The sequence below is a fragment of the Centruroides vittatus genome, unplaced genomic scaffold, assembly GCF_030686945.1.
Source record: "Centruroides vittatus isolate TY-2023 unplaced genomic scaffold, ASM3068694v2 contig_1276, whole genome shotgun sequence".
NCBI classification, from domain to species: Eukaryota; Metazoa; Arthropoda; class Arachnida; order Scorpiones; family Buthidae; genus Centruroides; species Centruroides vittatus.
In genome coordinates this window covers 469,618-487,736 of record NW_027120815.1, presented here as the reverse complement: position 1 = coordinate 487,736, position 18,119 = coordinate 469,618, and the positions used below count along the sequence as shown (strand labels likewise).

The 18,119-nt window shown below is 24.7% G+C and overlaps 1 protein-coding gene across 4 annotated transcripts in view; it reads left to right on the top strand.

The window, feature by feature from the left end:
- LOC136988825 (serine/threonine-protein kinase mig-15-like) overlaps window positions 1-18,119 on the top strand; it is a 112,829-nt gene that overhangs the window by 61,620 nt on the left and 33,090 nt on the right. For all 4 annotated transcript variants that reach the window (XM_067286816.1, XM_067286796.1, XM_067286807.1 and 1 more), the window contains exons 10-16: window positions 62-119; window positions 8,561-8,615; window positions 10,019-10,267; window positions 13,116-13,194; window positions 15,977-16,155; window positions 16,263-16,429; window positions 16,891-17,150. In XM_067286816.1, coding sequence (XP_067142917.1) covers window positions 62-119; window positions 8,561-8,615; window positions 10,019-10,267; window positions 13,116-13,194; window positions 15,977-16,155; window positions 16,263-16,429; window positions 16,891-17,150 — 1,047 coding nt within the window. The remainder of the gene's footprint in view (window positions 1-61; window positions 120-8,560; window positions 8,616-10,018; window positions 10,268-13,115; window positions 13,195-15,976; window positions 16,156-16,262; window positions 16,430-16,890; window positions 17,151-18,119) is intronic.

Genomic DNA, 18,119 nt, shown 5'->3' with positions numbered 1-18,119 from the left:
GTTTTGTACTTATGCTGAAATAATTGAATATTTATTTTTTAATTGTAAAATGTTTTAATAGGATGGCTCCTGAAGTAATAGCCTGTGATGAAAATCCAGATGCCACTTATGATAATAGGGTATGTAGTTTCTTTTAATTCAACAACTGTTTTAATTTATACACTTTAATAGAAAAAATAATATCATATAAATAATAATACATTAATAAAGAACATAAATCCATTAACTTTTTTTAATATTTCTTTTTGTTTATCAGATTAAATTAGTATTTTAAGAGAGTATAGAAAACTATATTACAAATACATGGTTTATAAAATATTCTATGAAAGAAGTTAAAGTGAATGCCATATTTTTTATTAAGTAATAATTCAAATCATTTTGATCATTGACTGCTTATTATAATTTTTTACGAGAAAAAATTAAAAGGACAAAAATGAAGTTGATGATGCAAGTTTAGAATTTTAAAATAAATTTTCTGCTGTTAATTTTTCATATTATCACAAAACTTGATGATGGATTTAAATTATGATAGTACTAAATTTTGGATTATGATAGTACTAATTTTGGATTAATAGATTTATTTAAGTCATAATGTTGAATAATTGTACTTTATCAGATTGTTGAATGGAATAATAACAATAATTTTTGACTAAAGGTTAGTTCGTATAAAATATTTATAAATTTTTCTAATTTAAACATTATGAAAAAGAAGAAGACATTTTATAACAACACACTTACTATGCCTATGAAAGAAATAAAGTTCTGCAATGTAGAATGTTTTGTCATTTTAATGTATTAATTAATTGTTAGTTATCTAATTTAAACATTGAATTTTTTTCATTTCAATAAAAAACAAAAGTAAACATTGAATACTAATGTTATTGTGATATTGAGTGAAATTACCGTGGCAAGAAAGGTGTAATCACATGTTTATTATTATTATTTTTCATGTAGTAATTTAACTATATTAAATGTATATTTTATCTCACGATCGTTTCTTTTGTAAAAGAACATATAAGAAATGAAAATAATGCTTATCAATATCGTTAATATATTGGATGTATCTAAAAGTTTAATCATTGTAATTAATTTTAATTCTAAAGTAACAGTATATAATAATTCTGTATGATGTTTTGATCTTTTTTCCTATTTTTATGACGATTTTGATTTGTTATTGAAATTTTATTGTAGTCAGCCAATGTATATGTATACGAATAAATACAATCAGGTTTTTGTTTGTCTTAAAGAGAAAAATATTTTAAACTCTATTCTTGTCAGAATCTGTTCATAGAATTCTATATCATTTTAAACATTCCTGACTTGAATTGGAAAAAAGTGAGAGAGAGATTCTGTAGAATAATAATAATAACAACAACTTTCATAAAAACAAACTTATTGTGTTCATTTGATTATATATTGTGTTCTTTATTTGTGATTCTATAGCTAATTTAGATGGAATATTTTAATTTAAAAAAATTTTTTTAATTTGCACAAAATTAAAGATTATATGTAGTATTAAAAAAGTTAAAAGGAAGTAATAAAATAGAATTTTAAAAATAATTTTTTAAATTAGATGTGTTTCTTTTCAATGGAAATTTTTTCTTGTTTTAAGTGGCATTACCATTTTGTGAAATGATTAAATTTTGAATACTAAATTTTTGTTCAGTATTATTAAACCTAGATTATCTCGTCATTAACTAATTGAACAGTAATGTTACCATATAGAAGCTTGTAATTTTTCATTGTTCATAGGAAAACTATAAATTTGATTTTAGAAGTAGAGAATTGCTAATAATGGAAAGTAAAGATGTATCAGAATAATTTGAAATGTTTACTGGGGGAAAAATATTTGTCAATTCTAACTTAAATCTGTTTAAAGAATTTCTGATATATCTTACATTTAAAACTTTTATTTTGCTTTATTTAACTTGCTAGACAATGATTTGATGAATCATTTATTCTTATTTAATTATGAATTGCAATTAGAACATAAAAGTTTTTGGGGCATTAGAATGTTTATACACATATATAATTCAGTATAATTTAAGAAAAGTTGACTTGCAAGGTTCAATGGTACTAGTATTTTATATTTTTTAAGAAAGAAATATTCTAATAAAACATAGTTTCAGTATCAAAAATTACATGTCTAAATTAAAAAGTTAATATTTGAGAACAGAATTTATAATACAGAATTAAAAGCAATTTCTTATTAGATGATAAATGTTTAACTTAATTCAATTTAAAAGAAGAAAACATCATGAAAATTATCAGACAGTTATGAGCTGAAATGTAATACACCCAAATATTACATGGTCAATAATTTATAGTAATTCATTAGTAATTTATATATTACTAATTTCAAAACAGCTTCACTTTAATCTCTGAAAAATGTAAAATGCTTATAAATGGCTCAAGTGTTAAATGTAGATTGGCACACAGTGCCAAAATTCTCACAGTGGCACTAGATAGCCATTCAAACATAATCAATATAACAAAGAACAGTGTTGACAAAATCAAGTCTGAACTGTACAAAATCAAGTTTTTGTACAGTTCAGACACTCTTGATTTCTTCTTTTTTTTTCCCCACAGAATTACATCTATTACTTTCTGACAAAATGAATAGTACTTTTTTCTGAAATTCAGTGATCTAGAATACTGGAAAAAAATTTGTGAGTGTTAAGAGAGAATACTTTTAAAACATAAGTTTCATACTCTTTTCCCATCAAAATATGATAACTATGCATCATTTATAAACATCTATAATACAAAATCAATTGTACTGTAAATTTAATCAATTTACATTAAAATATATAAATACATAAATATATTGAAGCTACAAAATGTCTTCATTTTCCATTGTCACAATACTAGTGACAGTCAAAAACAATTTTCACTTACAAAGACAACTTTTTATTTGAGGATGTCTCCTCCAAAAAAAAAAAAAATGCAAAATTGCAAAATGTTCTTTGATGAATATGGCAATATCATAATTCACAATACAATTGATTAAAATTAAAAATTTTTAATTTAAAATTAAGTGAAAATTGTTTTGGACTGTTGCTTGTGTTGTGAACGACTGAAAATGAAGACATATTGTAGCTTCAAAATATTTATATATTTCATTAAAAATTATAGTAATTCACTGTGAAAATTAATGAAAACCAATAATGTACTATAAAGTTGAATCAAGTATTATGTATAAAATAAAGATACATGATATTTTTATTATTTTTTTTTTTTATATTATGGAGGAATTTTGTGTGATTAAATAAAAGGAATGAATGAGTTAGAAGTTGTTTTGACTTAGATATGTTAATTGTCAATATAATAACAGTAAGCAGAGGAATGTGTGGCTAAATGAGATGATGATAGTAAACCAACAAATGATGAAACTAAAAAATGTATAAAAATTTGAAACCTTTACAGAGAAAAATCCATATTTCTTTGTTCTTCCTTTTCTTTGATTTTTGTAATGCTAGGATTTAGATGAGTCTGAAATATTATTTGAATTTCTTCTTGTGTTAAATTTTTTACTAAACTTAAGATAAAAGACTTGTCAGTCTAAATACACATGACACCTATAATGAAACAGTTACACTTTTACACTTTCTTGTAAAAAAAAACATCTTTAATCTGTGTATTCATAAAAATGGAGAGAAGAATATTTTTTATTGATTAGCTGTTGTAAATATTTAATTTATTTAAAATTTTATTTTGAAATAATAACATGACATGGGTTTTTATAATTCTGAATATTCAGGAAGATTAGATTTTATATTTTGTAGTGTCTTTAATGATAGTTTTAAAGTTTCAAAACTTTGTCATTATTGATTAGGATATTGTTCATTAAAAAATAAATTACATAAATAATTTCAATTGATTCTTTTTATAGATATACTTTATCTCAATTACATTATATTTACAAAAGGCTGACTAACATTCTTAGATACAAAAAAATATTAGGTGCATTTTATTTTCTTTAATATAACTATTCTATTTTTAAGATCTTCTATATATATATATATATTACATAGTACATTCTTATTTAAGTTATTGCTATATTTTTGCCATTATATTAAATTTAAATTTCACACAACTATATTCTGAAGTTTTAGATTTAACACATTTAAAATATTAGGGATTTATTCCAGTTAATCTTACTTTCTTCTCATTTTCTTCATCCAGCTTGCTCTCAATCTCACTCCAGTCAACTCTATATTGTCTGATCAAACTCATCATCTCCTATCATTATGGTTTCAACAACAACTGTAAAAAAGTATGTCCAATGTTTTTATTGTAAAGAAACAACTTAATTAAATATATTTGTGCAAAATTTTGGAGCTCTTGTTATGAAATATAATTCACAATTCAATAAATTTATTTTGTTCACATTGAAAAATATAAAATAGTACAAAATGTTAATAAAATTCTATTGATTTTCTTATATTCTGATTCTTATATTCATATTGGAGAATATTTTTTGCTTTTTTTTTCCATGTTGAAATTATTGAAAAATAAAAATTTTAATATATTTTATTACTTACAAACTTAAAACATAATTAAAACAAATGCTAATGTCACTACGTCGGAAAAGGTTAGAATTGTATCTTAGATAATATAATTAAAATTCTGATAGTTTTATTAGGTTTAACTTCAGTAAGAAACAAATCAGTTAATGCAAGAAGTTAATTTTTTCGATTTTCAATTTGTTTTTCTTCTGTTTAAAGAATTTCTTAAAATTGTTTGTTTTAAAGATTTGTTATTTATTAAATTAGGAAATTTTGAAATATATTTTTAACATATTTAATAATTTACTGTAATATTTATCTGAAAATTTAATGAAACTTGGTGCTGTAATATATTCATAATGCTAATTCAGGTAACCAAAAATATTTCATATGAAATATTCTCAATCTGATTTACTGAGGATGGTCTAAATTAAGCTGAAAAAGTTTCATGTAAATATTTTGGGATTATTCGATAAATTGTAATTTATTTTAATTAATATATAAACTTTTAGCAAATTTTAATTCTAAATGTTTGTTCTTTTAATGACAATAATTACTAGACGACATTTTAAATATAATGAAAGATTTCTATTTCTTTGGTTAAAAACTTTAATCATCAACATTTACTATAATTCTCTAGGTTTAACTCCTATATATTAATTCTTTAGGTTTAACTTCATAATATATATACTAAAAATGAAGAAATTTTCTCATAAAGTATTTAGTAAATTCTCCAATACGTTAATTTCTTATCAGTAATGCAAAATATAGATAAATTTCTTTTTTTTTTAAACTAAGTTTTAATTGATCTTTCAAATTTTTTTTAGAGTAGTAAACCAGCAGCTTTTGATGTAACTTAATTTCAGAAATTAAGTGAGTAATGACTCATATTGTTTGTTGTTCACATTTGACAGTTTTTTGAATGGAATTTGAGATTTTTTTTGTATAAATATTTATCTTTTATCAGTAAACTAAAAATAAATTATATAATCATTTTATTGAAATAAGAATGAATAGTAACATCTTAGTATCATTGTTATGATTGTTATGGAGAATGTTTAAATTAAGGAATTCACAATATAATGTTGAAATTGTGGCTGAGGTGTTTCTTATTTCCACATAATTTTTAAACAAATAAACAAGAAGAATATAGATATATAGTGTGAAATTTTTTGTCAGTCTGAATAAAATATTAAGAGATTATTCCCTCTTAATACTTTATTTGGATTAAAATTTATATTTTGAATATCACAAGGATATTAATAACAAACTTCCAGATTAATTTTTTTCTATATTGCATGATTTAATCTTATGTACATTCTTACATGCATGCAATACATAACACACACACAGTATATTAAATATCATTTTTTAACATTTTATTGTGCTTGGGCAATACAGAATTGATCTTACTTTATAATTAAAATAAGCATTGATATGCATAAATTAATTTTTTTATGTGTATTCTGTAAGTAATAATTTATATATTATAATTTATCAGAAAGCTTTATGCTTTTGCATGCAATTTAATAATTTTTACTAAACAAATTGAATATGGATTGTATTTTATATAACTATTTAAATTCTAGAAATAATGTAATAATAATAATGTTGTTTTTTTTATGTAACATTTAGACTAATCTAAGAATTCAAATGATTTGTTTCATAATAATGATTAAAATTAATTCATAAAATGTGTTGTAAATTTTTTTTCTTTTAAAATTTGGTTTATATTTTCATCCTTATTATTTTCCCAACCATGAAAATAATAAAGGGCTAATCACTATAGTTAGGGAAAGTAATCTGATTAGCTCTCCTGTCTTTTTTTTTTTTTTTTTTTTTGCATTTCTTGATATTTTAACACTCCAGGAGTCAAAAAATATAAAAACTTCTTACAAAATTATGCATATGCCCATCTATTTTGCATTATATTTAACCACTGGATGAACCAAAAATTTTAAAACTTGGCAGAATTATTTCTATATATGGGGCATTGATACTCTCATATTTTTATGGATAAAGATCAAAGGGTAAGCTACTATGTCTTAGTGTTTTTAAACATAAATATTTTTTTAATGGAGATTTTTATCATAATTCAACAAAATTACTCTTATTGGGAACTTAGGAAGTCTGATAATTTTCCTGATAGACTTCCTAATGTTCCCATTAACCTCCTGTTCAAGTACTAGGAAAATTGGGCAAGAGCTCTTGCCAGCTTTTATATTGATATTTAAGTATGGTAATATGTTTCTATTGTAATTATGAATATTGTTATCAGTTATATAACGTTATTAGGGTGAGCATGTCTCAAGATATCTTAGGACATTTATTATAGCTTGAGCCCTGATTACAATAAGTAAACATTATCTTAGATAGGCATTTAAGTTGTTTTTTACACTTTCAGCCTCATCATATGCCTATTAATGCAATAATTATCATGTGCTATTATTATTCTTAACTAGTGCTTTGAACATTGAATGTTAATAATCACTTTGTTCTTTACTCACAATATAATAATTTACATTTCTGGCACTTCTTACTTTAATTATATATTGGATGGATTACTATATTATAAATTTTCAAGTTATACATTTTTGAGTTGTTTTGATGTCCTTTTAATATCAGAGTCAGTAAAACTAGAATTTCCACTAATTTTATTTATCATCTCACTTATTGTTATCAGTTAGTTACTATTATTAGTATAAGTAAGTTTCAAAGTGATTACAATAAATGGATTCCACTTTACATATTTTAAACAACAATAATTTTTCATGAAATTGATGCAGAAATTTTATTCAAACACTATAAAATCTGTGTATGCTAAACTTTATTGTAAATATAAAATATTGATTTCAGACAAGTCAACAAGAAGAACTTTAAAAAACTGTTTTTATTAACAAGTTTTCATCATATACAGATTTCATTGATTTTACCGCATTAATTTTTCTAAATTATTATTAGATAAAACATTTACGATATAGTCAGAAAGAAACCAAACTTCTAATATCCACTTTCATTATATGTAAACATTTTTTTATCTAACAAGTAAACAACTTTGTAACAAGTAAATCAACTTTGCTAATCACTTTTTTCAATATTTCTGCTATTTATTAAAGTTTTCTTATAACTGTTATTTGTAATTACCTTGGGAGCACTAGTCGAAACTTTTTAAATTGATGACTTATCAGCAATTTTAGCTTTGTAAATATTCAGAAATCTTCAAATGACAAGTCAGAAGAATGTTGGTGAATAATGGAATTTTGTCATTTACTATGTATTCATTTACCAGGAATATGACTAATGTTTGAGAACATTATCATTTTAAAGAATTAGTTTTTTTTTTTAAACCACAGATGAGACCATTTTTTTTTTTTAGTGATCTGTGCCATGCTAATGTATCTCTGTTAACAGTATGACTTTCAGAAATAAATTTAGGATGCATTAATTCCTAGAAAACGAAAAAGGTGCTTTCATATTGTTCTGTTCAGACGGTACTGTTTTAGTTATAGCGAAAATGAAAATGTCGAAGCTGATGATATAATTTTTGGTCTTGTATTATTAAAAGAAGTTATTTTAATTATGTAATATGCAGTACAAACTCATTCATGTTTTTATAAAAATAACTTGAGACTAAACATCCATTGGATATGAATTATTAATTGATTTACACACTTCTTTAAACCACTTAAATTATTCATACATTTGAATCTACGATGTGGTTTCATTCCCATATGCTCCACAAACATATTGAGCAATTCATTAAGTTATTTAATTAATTTATTATAAAATTCATTTATTTGTGATGTGAAATATCTTTATACTCTACTGGCTCATGCTAATAAAGGATATATTGAATAAGCTGAAGCATCTTGCTTGTAACTGATTTACTTAACACAATTTATATATATATATATATATATTATATATATTAGTAAAGTTTGGTCTTTTCTAACTCATCTTTGAATATATAAAATAATTTAAAGAATTTAAAGTAAATACAAAAGTGTTGTCTGTAATTACCAGTTCATTTATTTTAAAAACTTATTTTTCAGAGTGATTTATGGTCTCTAGGTATTACTGCTTTAGAAATGGCAGAATCACAGCCACGTAAGTTTATGTAATTATTTAAACTTGAAAACTTTTTACTGATTATTGTATAGAATAGTAAGCCATTAAGCTTAGACATATACCAAGTTGTATATGTCTAAACTTATATGAATGTAAATAATTAAATATGCTACATATAATATATTATAAAACATTAATTTATTAAACAACATGAACTATTTATTTACAATTTTTTTAATATAATCAGATATATAAATAAAATTATTTAGGAACTTAATGATGAATTTACTTCAGATATTTTTTTATCTTTTTCAAAGTCATTTGAAGGACAATATGAAAATTTTTTTATGTATTAAAATTTAATTTCATATACACATTTCTTTTGTATTTTATTTAAAAATAAAGTTAAATTAACAAATTTTTATATGCTATTCTTTTTTGTTTCATTATTATCAGTATATAAATTGTATGATATAAATCAGGTTCTCATCCTGGTTGCTAGCAGCCCAAAAGATAAATTGCTTTGTTCGGAGATCAGTAAATCATGAGAAGTTTTTGAGGATTGGTGAACAAATTTATTATTATTATATTTAAAAATATAACCAAAATAACAATAACTGACATAACTTCAAATTTTAATAAAGTAAAACATGCAATTTTAAATTTTGATTTTATATTTAATAAAGAAAAATAATTTCTTTTTGGCTTATTAATTCATTTTATTTAAAAATTATCTTCATTTTGTATCAATTTTAGAAGGAGTGAGTAAATTAAATCTAGCTTTGAAAAGGTGTTGACAAGCAAATGTTTGAAATCCGTGATGTAAATACTTGAAAGTTAATAGTTTTTAAATCTTTAATTTATTAAAATGTTTTTGACTTTGAAAAAGACTGTAATATTTCATTGACTAAACAAATGTTAACATTATGATGATGGTAATGATGACAAAGCTATATCAAACTACAGACTGAATGAGCAATCTCTTTGAGAGATAGGATTTGAGATTTTCATACAGGATTAAAGGTCCTAAACATGCAAAATTACAGAAAATACATACTAAGAACAAAAGTGCAAAAAATATTATATGCCCAAAACAGTCCAGTATATTAACATTAGAATGCATGCTCTTAGCATATACAGATATAGACATAACCATATACATATACATTATGTATACTTTTATATTATGAAATTTTAACAGGAAATGTTTTCAAGATTTAGAAAACATATGAATAAATGATGTTTACATATGATTGAAACTTCTAGTTTTGTTTTAATTCTGGATTTTTTATAAATTTAAATTTATAAATTCTGTTATAAAAAATATGATGAATCTGAAAACTGTAAATTAAAATTGTATATACTGGTGTGTACGTGATTTATAGTTTTCAGATATAATTTCTTAAACATACCTTTAAGTTTTTATTAATTTTTCTTTGCAGCTCTATGTGATATGCATCCAATGAGAGCATTATTTCTCATTCCAAGAAATCCACCGCCTCGATTAAAATCCAAAAAATGGTCTAAAAAATTTCATAGTTTTATAGAAACAGTCCTTGTCAAAGATTATCAGCAGCGTCCTTATACTGATCAGTTATTAAAACATCCTTTTATTCGAGATCAGCCAACAGAAAGACAAGTGAGAATTCAATTAAAAGATCATATTGATCGATGTAGGAAACATAAAAGAGGTAATTGATATAATTTATTTTTTCATTATTTTTAAATGATTCTGATCTAAGTAAGATGTTTATTGATGAGATCTTTTTAATTCAAGGAATGTTAACCACTTTCAAAAGCTTAAAAATAGCTTATAAAATTAATCCTTTATTACAAAACAGACCCTAGGCAATGTCCAAAGGGTAAAAAAAAAAGGCACAACAACTTAAGCAAACTCAATAAAAGAAATGATTTTAAATTTACAACTAACTTAAATAATGAATTAGTTTTATTACTATTCTTCATAGTGTATTTTATTAGTTTCAGTATGTTGTATTACAGTTTTATTATTTATCATAATATAGTGTATTATCTTATAAATACTTTTCAATTAATATACACTTTCCTACTACTAATGTCCAGACACTGCCAGATCATGTGAAAAATGGTCATTAGGTAAGCATTACATCACTGTCAGCTATAAATACATTTGTTTGAATTTTGAACAGGCCATAGCAAGGGAACCATGCAAACTGATGCATTCAGTGGAATTAACAGGCTTTCAGTTTTGATTTGTACTGGGATGCCATATTTTTAAGTATTCTATATGAAATGTCACAGTCATTTTTGTTGTTCCAGAGTCCAGTTAATGATATTATATGCAGAAGAGAATCTGCAAAGAAATAATCTGGAAAACCTTCTAAACTGACAGAAAGAGAGTTTTGTGGGGAACTCTCACACAAATCTTGTTTGCAAGTTCTGGGAAAACTATTAGCACAAGTATGGATGGCCAAACTTTTGCAATTGTAATTTCACTTTATATAAATATAAATTGTCTTCTATATGCGAATGATGTTCTTTTGATGGCAAATTCAGTCATGGCTCTTCAGGAGAGATTACATATACTTCAAGAATATTGTCACAATAAATATTTAATAGTTAATTTGGAAAAGACAAAAATAATGATTTTTTGCAGAGGAGATAAATTTTATTTACAGAAACACAAGTTAGAAGTTATTTCAAATTTTAAATATTTGGGAATTTATTTTACCCCTCATGGTTCCTTTTCATTTGTAAAAAGTGATAATTGAGACTAAGGTAAAAATCTCGAATCTATATAAATTAGTTGTAAAATGAAAGAATCACTGCTTAATAACTATTTTAGATTATTTGATTATTTGATCTGTTAATAAGATCGAGCATTTTATATGCATTTCCAATATGGGAAAGATTGGCAGTTGATAAACTGGAAAAAATACAACTATTCTTTTTCAAGCAAATTTTTCGTCTAAATTGTTCTGTGACTGGGGCTACGATAAGGATGGAACTAGGTAAACTACCTCTCGCTGTGAATTTATCACTAAATTTACTTTGTTTTTGGAGGAAAATTACTGTGCTACCAGAAAATGATTATAGGCGACTGATATATATTAAACTTTTATCATCTAGTAAAATGGCATCATGGAAAATGTTACCCACAACTACTGAGAATTTGTTGAACAATCTTGCATTATTGTTTAAAAGCTGTTTGGGTTATTCTAATGATAGTGCTTTCTTAACAGACTGCAAACAAAGATCAAGAGATATATACTAGTAACAAGATTGTTTATCTGCAAGAGAAGAATTTTACTCTTAAAATCTTAGAAAATATAGCTTAGTTTCCTTGGAATCCTTTGATTTATTTATTGTCCAATATAAATTATAAATTCAAATTAGTATTTATTCAACTTTGTTTAAATAAATATACAATTACTCTAAATGGCAGAAGAATTAACATATCAGATAATGCTGAATGTTTGTTCTGTAAATGATGGTAGCAATAATGGTCAATTACTTGTTCACGAGTTGCGATTCTCTTTGTGAAATAAGATCTATTATTTTTGGGATTGATTACAATTATACTAATTTATTGGAAGAATCTTCCAGTATGACCATGCTGTATAAATTGTAAAATTTTTTGTACATTCACTAAAACCATTGTAATAATATTTTTATTTACCCCTTGTAAAAGCAATTTGCTAAATCAGTAAACTTATTTATTATTATTTGATTAAAATATTAATATAAATTAAGAAATAAATTACAGTAATAGAAGAGACAGTAAAACAAAAAGAATCCAAAAAATTAGATCTTAAAAAAACGTATTGAAATAATAGAAATTCAATAGAATGTATTAAAAGAAATTTGCACAATAATGTTTTATGTATAAATAAAATGGTAGAGTTCATAGATATTACAAAAATAACTGTATATAACTTTATTGACTGGTGTCTGTTTCAAGGTCTTTTCTCTCATATAATTTGTTTTATATACCATATATACTCTTCAGCTAATGACTTAAAACAAAAGTCATTAGCTGAAGAGTATATATAGTTATTATTATATGGGTAATTTACTCTGTAAGATTCATTATTAAACTGAAATTAATTATATATGAAATATATGTAAATATTTTATAAATTTAAAAGTGCTTTTATGAATTGTATAATTTAATCAGATATGAAACTGTGCTATTAAATAACCATTTTTTTGATATTTAAAACTATTTTTTAAATAAGATTTATGTATGTATGATATTCATAAAAAATAGATATATATTATAAATAAACCTTTCATTAATAAATTACTAATACTGTATTACTGAATGAGAAATTTCTGTTCGGGGCATTTGAAATAATTACATCAATCTTACTATTTGTAATGTTGATTTTATTCAGAATGTTTATTATTTTTAGAGACTGTTGTAATATTATATCAATTTTTTTCACTCCATAATTCATTTGTATATATAATTGTTTTGATATTTTTTACACTGTGAGCTGTTTTGTCTTTAAATATATTGTAACAAATGTAAGAATATCAAGTTTTTGTTGGTTTTAGGTGATGTTCAAGAGGAATTCCATTATCCTGGAAGTGAAGGTGAAGAAGAAGAAGATGGTGGTTTAGCTGGTGAACCTAGGTAATTCATTTATATAACTTTAACTTTATAAAAATAAATCTTCACAATTTTAAAAATTTAAAAAAATCATATATCTGTACATTTATAAGATATAAAATTTAAAAATAGATATTTAAAAAAATTTAGAAAACAAATTATTGACAAATATTCATAATAAGTAATAAAATTTATATTTTGTAAATGTTTTGTGTGAAATAGAATAGTGTGCACAAGTAAAATTTAATTAGATTGAAAAGTTTTCTGAAACAAATACTGTAGTTTTATTTATCGAATTTTAAAATAATATCACAATCTTTAAATGTTATCATATATATAATAAATATTAATTTTTAAGTTGTTTAGAGAGTTCCTTATGGGAGACATTGAAACTTTGTGATAATGTAGGCTCATGTGAAATAAGTTCAGCTGGAAATAAATAATGGTGGGGGGTGTTTCTTAAAAGAACCAGAAAATGATTTTTCAAGCACAAAATAAAGCAATAAAAGAATTTAAATTGTTGAAGGCCATAGCACCCAGACAAGTGTTTGGGGTCATACTTACTAACTAGAAGATTGCCATGTCATTATATTAGGTAAAGCTGACAAACATCATGATGTCATGACTACCTCTTGCAGCAATCATGAGAGACTTCTGTAATATCATTTTTAGTGGTGTTAGGTCATCAAAAATGACCTCAAAGCAGAAAATCACATATGCATGTAATTGTGTGAAAAAAATTGTATACAGTTGCATTCTCAAGGCAGCAAATTTTTGCAGCAGTTTTTGAGGGCTTATGATAAGTGGGAAAAAATTTTTTTAAATTGAAATTTTGATACAGTTAGATGTATAGTATATAGCACGAGGATATTATGGAAATGCAGCTAAGTAAGACAATTTGGTGAAAAATACTCATGAAAAACTAGTAAACACACAAAAATCACTACTGTTACATGTGATTGTAGGATAACTATGACCCTTCTTATTGTTTTACCATTTTTCTTTGAATATACAAATTAAGTCTACATTTTCCTATTTTATATTCTTTTTAATCGTCTAGTTTTCTTTCCCTGCTTAAGATTTTTGTTAGCTGCTAAATTTATTGGTTTTTTTAAAATGTTCTCATTTTTTTATTTTTATGTTATTTGATAAAGAATTTTCAAACGTCTGGATAGAATTTGCTTGCTTCCTGTGCTGTGTAGTTTTTCTAATTTATTTTAATGGCTATGATACTTAGTTGCTTCTCTTTGAACTATTTATGAATGCTCTCATTTTTTACCATGAATATAACTATAAAATAATAATACAGTAGGTGATTGGTTAACAAACAGTTCGGACAGTGAACAAATCAGCTAATGAACACTTTTGGGAAAGATGAACACGTTTGGACAATGAACACTTCACAGAACAAACACAAAAAGAAGTGACATAAAATAATGAATAGTGATTGGTTTTTGCTTGTCTCCAGGTAACAATTCGAAACCTTTTGGATTGCGGGAGACACTCAACCCGATACCAATCAGATATTATTCCTTCGAACTTTGAAATACTTCATTGTAATTCCATCTTATTGTTTACCTTTCTGACATATAATTTTTTATAGTCTTTGTGAGACTGTTGGGCACCTGTTAAGTTTGGCGTCAGTTTCTATTTCCTAAAGGTGAGAGTTTAACTGTCCTATTGGATATTCATTAACAGTTTAACACCAAAATTTTGAATTTTATTCGGGCCTCACATTTACATAATTCTTTCCTGCAGTAGTTGATTTCTATTCACTTAAGTTTTGTAAGTGCTTTTCTGAACTTTTTATTTCAAAAAGACATTGATATTATTATGAAGCCTAAAAAGAGTGGAGTGTCAAGAACCATGCTCACATTAGAAATCAAGCAAGAGATAATAGCCAAGGTAGAGAGTGGACAGATGTCTGATGGTGCTAGGCAGTATGGCTTGAACAGGTCTACAGTAGACACAATCTTAGCTAAGAAAGATATAATCACTCAAGCACCCAAGCAGCTAAAGGAGTAACAAAAATCACATCTGAGAAACAAAGATGTGCCATCTATGAGAAAATGGAGAGATTGCATTTAGTTTCTTATTACATGTAAATAAATGTAGTAAGAAAGTATATAATTTTTTTTATTTATTTTTTGGGGTTTCTAGAGTGAATTAATCAAATTCTCATAAAAAATCTATGGTAAATCAATAATTGGCTATTGAACAATTCGGATAGCGAACAAAGTCTTGGAACGGATTATGTTCGTTAACCGATCACCCACTGTAATAGTCTTGCTCCATTTTTCCATATTATTTTGTACCATCCTTTCAATTAGATTGAAAAGTTTTTCTTTGTTGCACTACAAAATTATTATAGATTTTCTCTCAATAAATAGATATTATTATTTCCTAATTTTTTCATTCTTTTATGAATCATATTATGATACGTATAAGAAAGTAGTAAAACATTGTTTAATTCTGGACCTTTTGTAGTTCATACTTTGTTTTTATATACAGTTCTCATATTTGTCATGCCAGACCATTCCAATCTTATTTTTTTTCTTTTTAAATCTATCTCTGTTTATTTGGAACACATTTTCATAAAATTTTTATGGATCTAATAATGTTACTTTTTTAACATCAGTTATTTCTTGGTCTGGTATATGCTAACATTATAGATAGATTAATAATAGATTCTTACTCATTTATCTTTATAAATATTACAATATTTGGAGATAATTTATAAATTACTTAATAGGTAGTTTTAAGATGATGTACTTAATTGTTAATTAATAAAAATTTCTGCTTTTAGTTCTATTGAACCTCTTCAACGTGATTCTACATTACGGCGGAACTTTCAACAGCTACAAGAAGGTCGTACATTAACATCCAACGATGCGCGACCTAGTTCAAGCAGTTTTCAGCAACCTTCTGTCCAAGTAGAAACTCCAGCACCACCCCACAGGCATCCTGTGCCACAAAGATTAATTGGTATTATTTTGAAAAAAAATTAATCTTTATATAATAATTTAGTATAAAAACACTAATCTTATTTTTATTTATGCATTACATTTAAATTTTGCATTATTATTTTATAGTTGTTCCTGATCCTCCCCCACCCAGTAAACCTCTTCCTCCTATTCCTGTAGAAGATGAAAAAAAAGAAACAAGACCAGCTACTCCTCCCAGAAATCATCAGCAACAAGCTGTACCTCAGAAAAGTCGAAATTCTGGACTATATAAACCTCAAATTCGTAGGCCTGAAGTAAGGAAAACATGATTAAAATTCAGTTTTAACTGATTACATTACTTTATTACAGATTTAATTAAATAACAGTAATTTATCTACATTTCCTTTTTTTATTTACTTAATTTCTTGCTGATCTCCAGCGCAGAATCTTATATATTCAGTGTACTTTATTAAAAAAAATCAAAATTCAATACAAATTGTTAAAAAATACTTTCAAAAATTATAAAAAGTATTTAAGTTTAATTTTTCTGTTTTCTTGTTACTTAAATTAACAACAATGTTAACAATCTATACAGAATAGATGATAAAAAAAATCAATTTTTGAAATTTTTATTCAGTTTAAATTAAAATTTTTAGTTCACTAGTTATCTAGTAAATGATTTAGAATAGAGCAAATGTTTAGATTCAAAACTAAGTAAGTATCTTTTGCATATAACAGATATTAATTCATGATTTTTAATCTATTTATATTTTAGGATCTCGAAGTTTTAGCTGCACAATTAAATGAATTAGCAGCTAGTAGCAGTGGTGGAGGTGGAAGTCCAGCAAATCGCATGATTGTTGGAAATGGAAAAATTCCAACATCATGTGCATCTGAAACTTCAAAAATAAATGGTACCACTCCAGAACAGGGTCCTTTAGGTGTAAATATTGGTTCAGATTCTGAAGATGATGATGAAGACGGTCTTGTACAAAATGATGGAACGTTATTAGCATCTGATCCACCACGTCCTTTGTGAGTAGAATTATTACTATTATTCACTTACAAACTAATAACTTAATGCATTAATAATAAAAAAAAGTATTTTGTGAAAAATTTTTGCACATTTCTCATTTGACAGATTTTAGTATATAAATCTTTTCAAATAAACAAAAGATTAAATTTTCAAATTAGAAATAAAATTTGGAGAAAAATTATATCTTAATGATTTTATAATGGAATGAATTTTTACTTCTTTAATTTTTTTGAAATTTGACTGCAAGTACTTACATTCAATTGGAGCACTTTGCAAATGGTTGCAAATAGAAGGATCTGATATGGTAGATAGATAGGGCAAACAATCAATATCATAATTGCTACTTGATTAATTTACTACCTAAATCAAGTTGATGTTAGAAATTATATATTTTTAGCAGTATGAACAAATGTTTTGGATATACTGGCAGAATTTTCTGTTAAAAGGTTTAAAGGCAAAAACAAATATGTTGTATTAATTGTCAAATATTTTGAGTTTTAATAGAATTTTATAATAATTTCACTGTTAATTTCCAAGCTCTTCAAATTATCAATATATTTATATTGATAATTTGAAGAGCTTGGAAATTAACTATTACTGCAATTCAAAATACTTAACAGTTTGTATTTACTGATTGATTTTATGACTAACTGGATGCATAATAAAATTTTTTAAAGCTTCAATGAGCAGAGTGATAGCCAGAAAAATGTAGAAAGATTGAACAATAGCCAAGATTAATGAATCTGTGTGTCAAAACAGTTATAATACATAAAGAATAATTAGGAGAACATTATACTATTTTACCTAAATTTTTTTTCTAAACATGAAAAATATTTAGTTTTTAATAAGTTTATTAGAAAATATTGGATCACATAATTGTATTAATGTTATCTTCAAAGAAGAGAGGTTAATGGTTTTTACTTCTAATATGAGAATTTGTAATTATTTTTAAATCACTGATATAACAA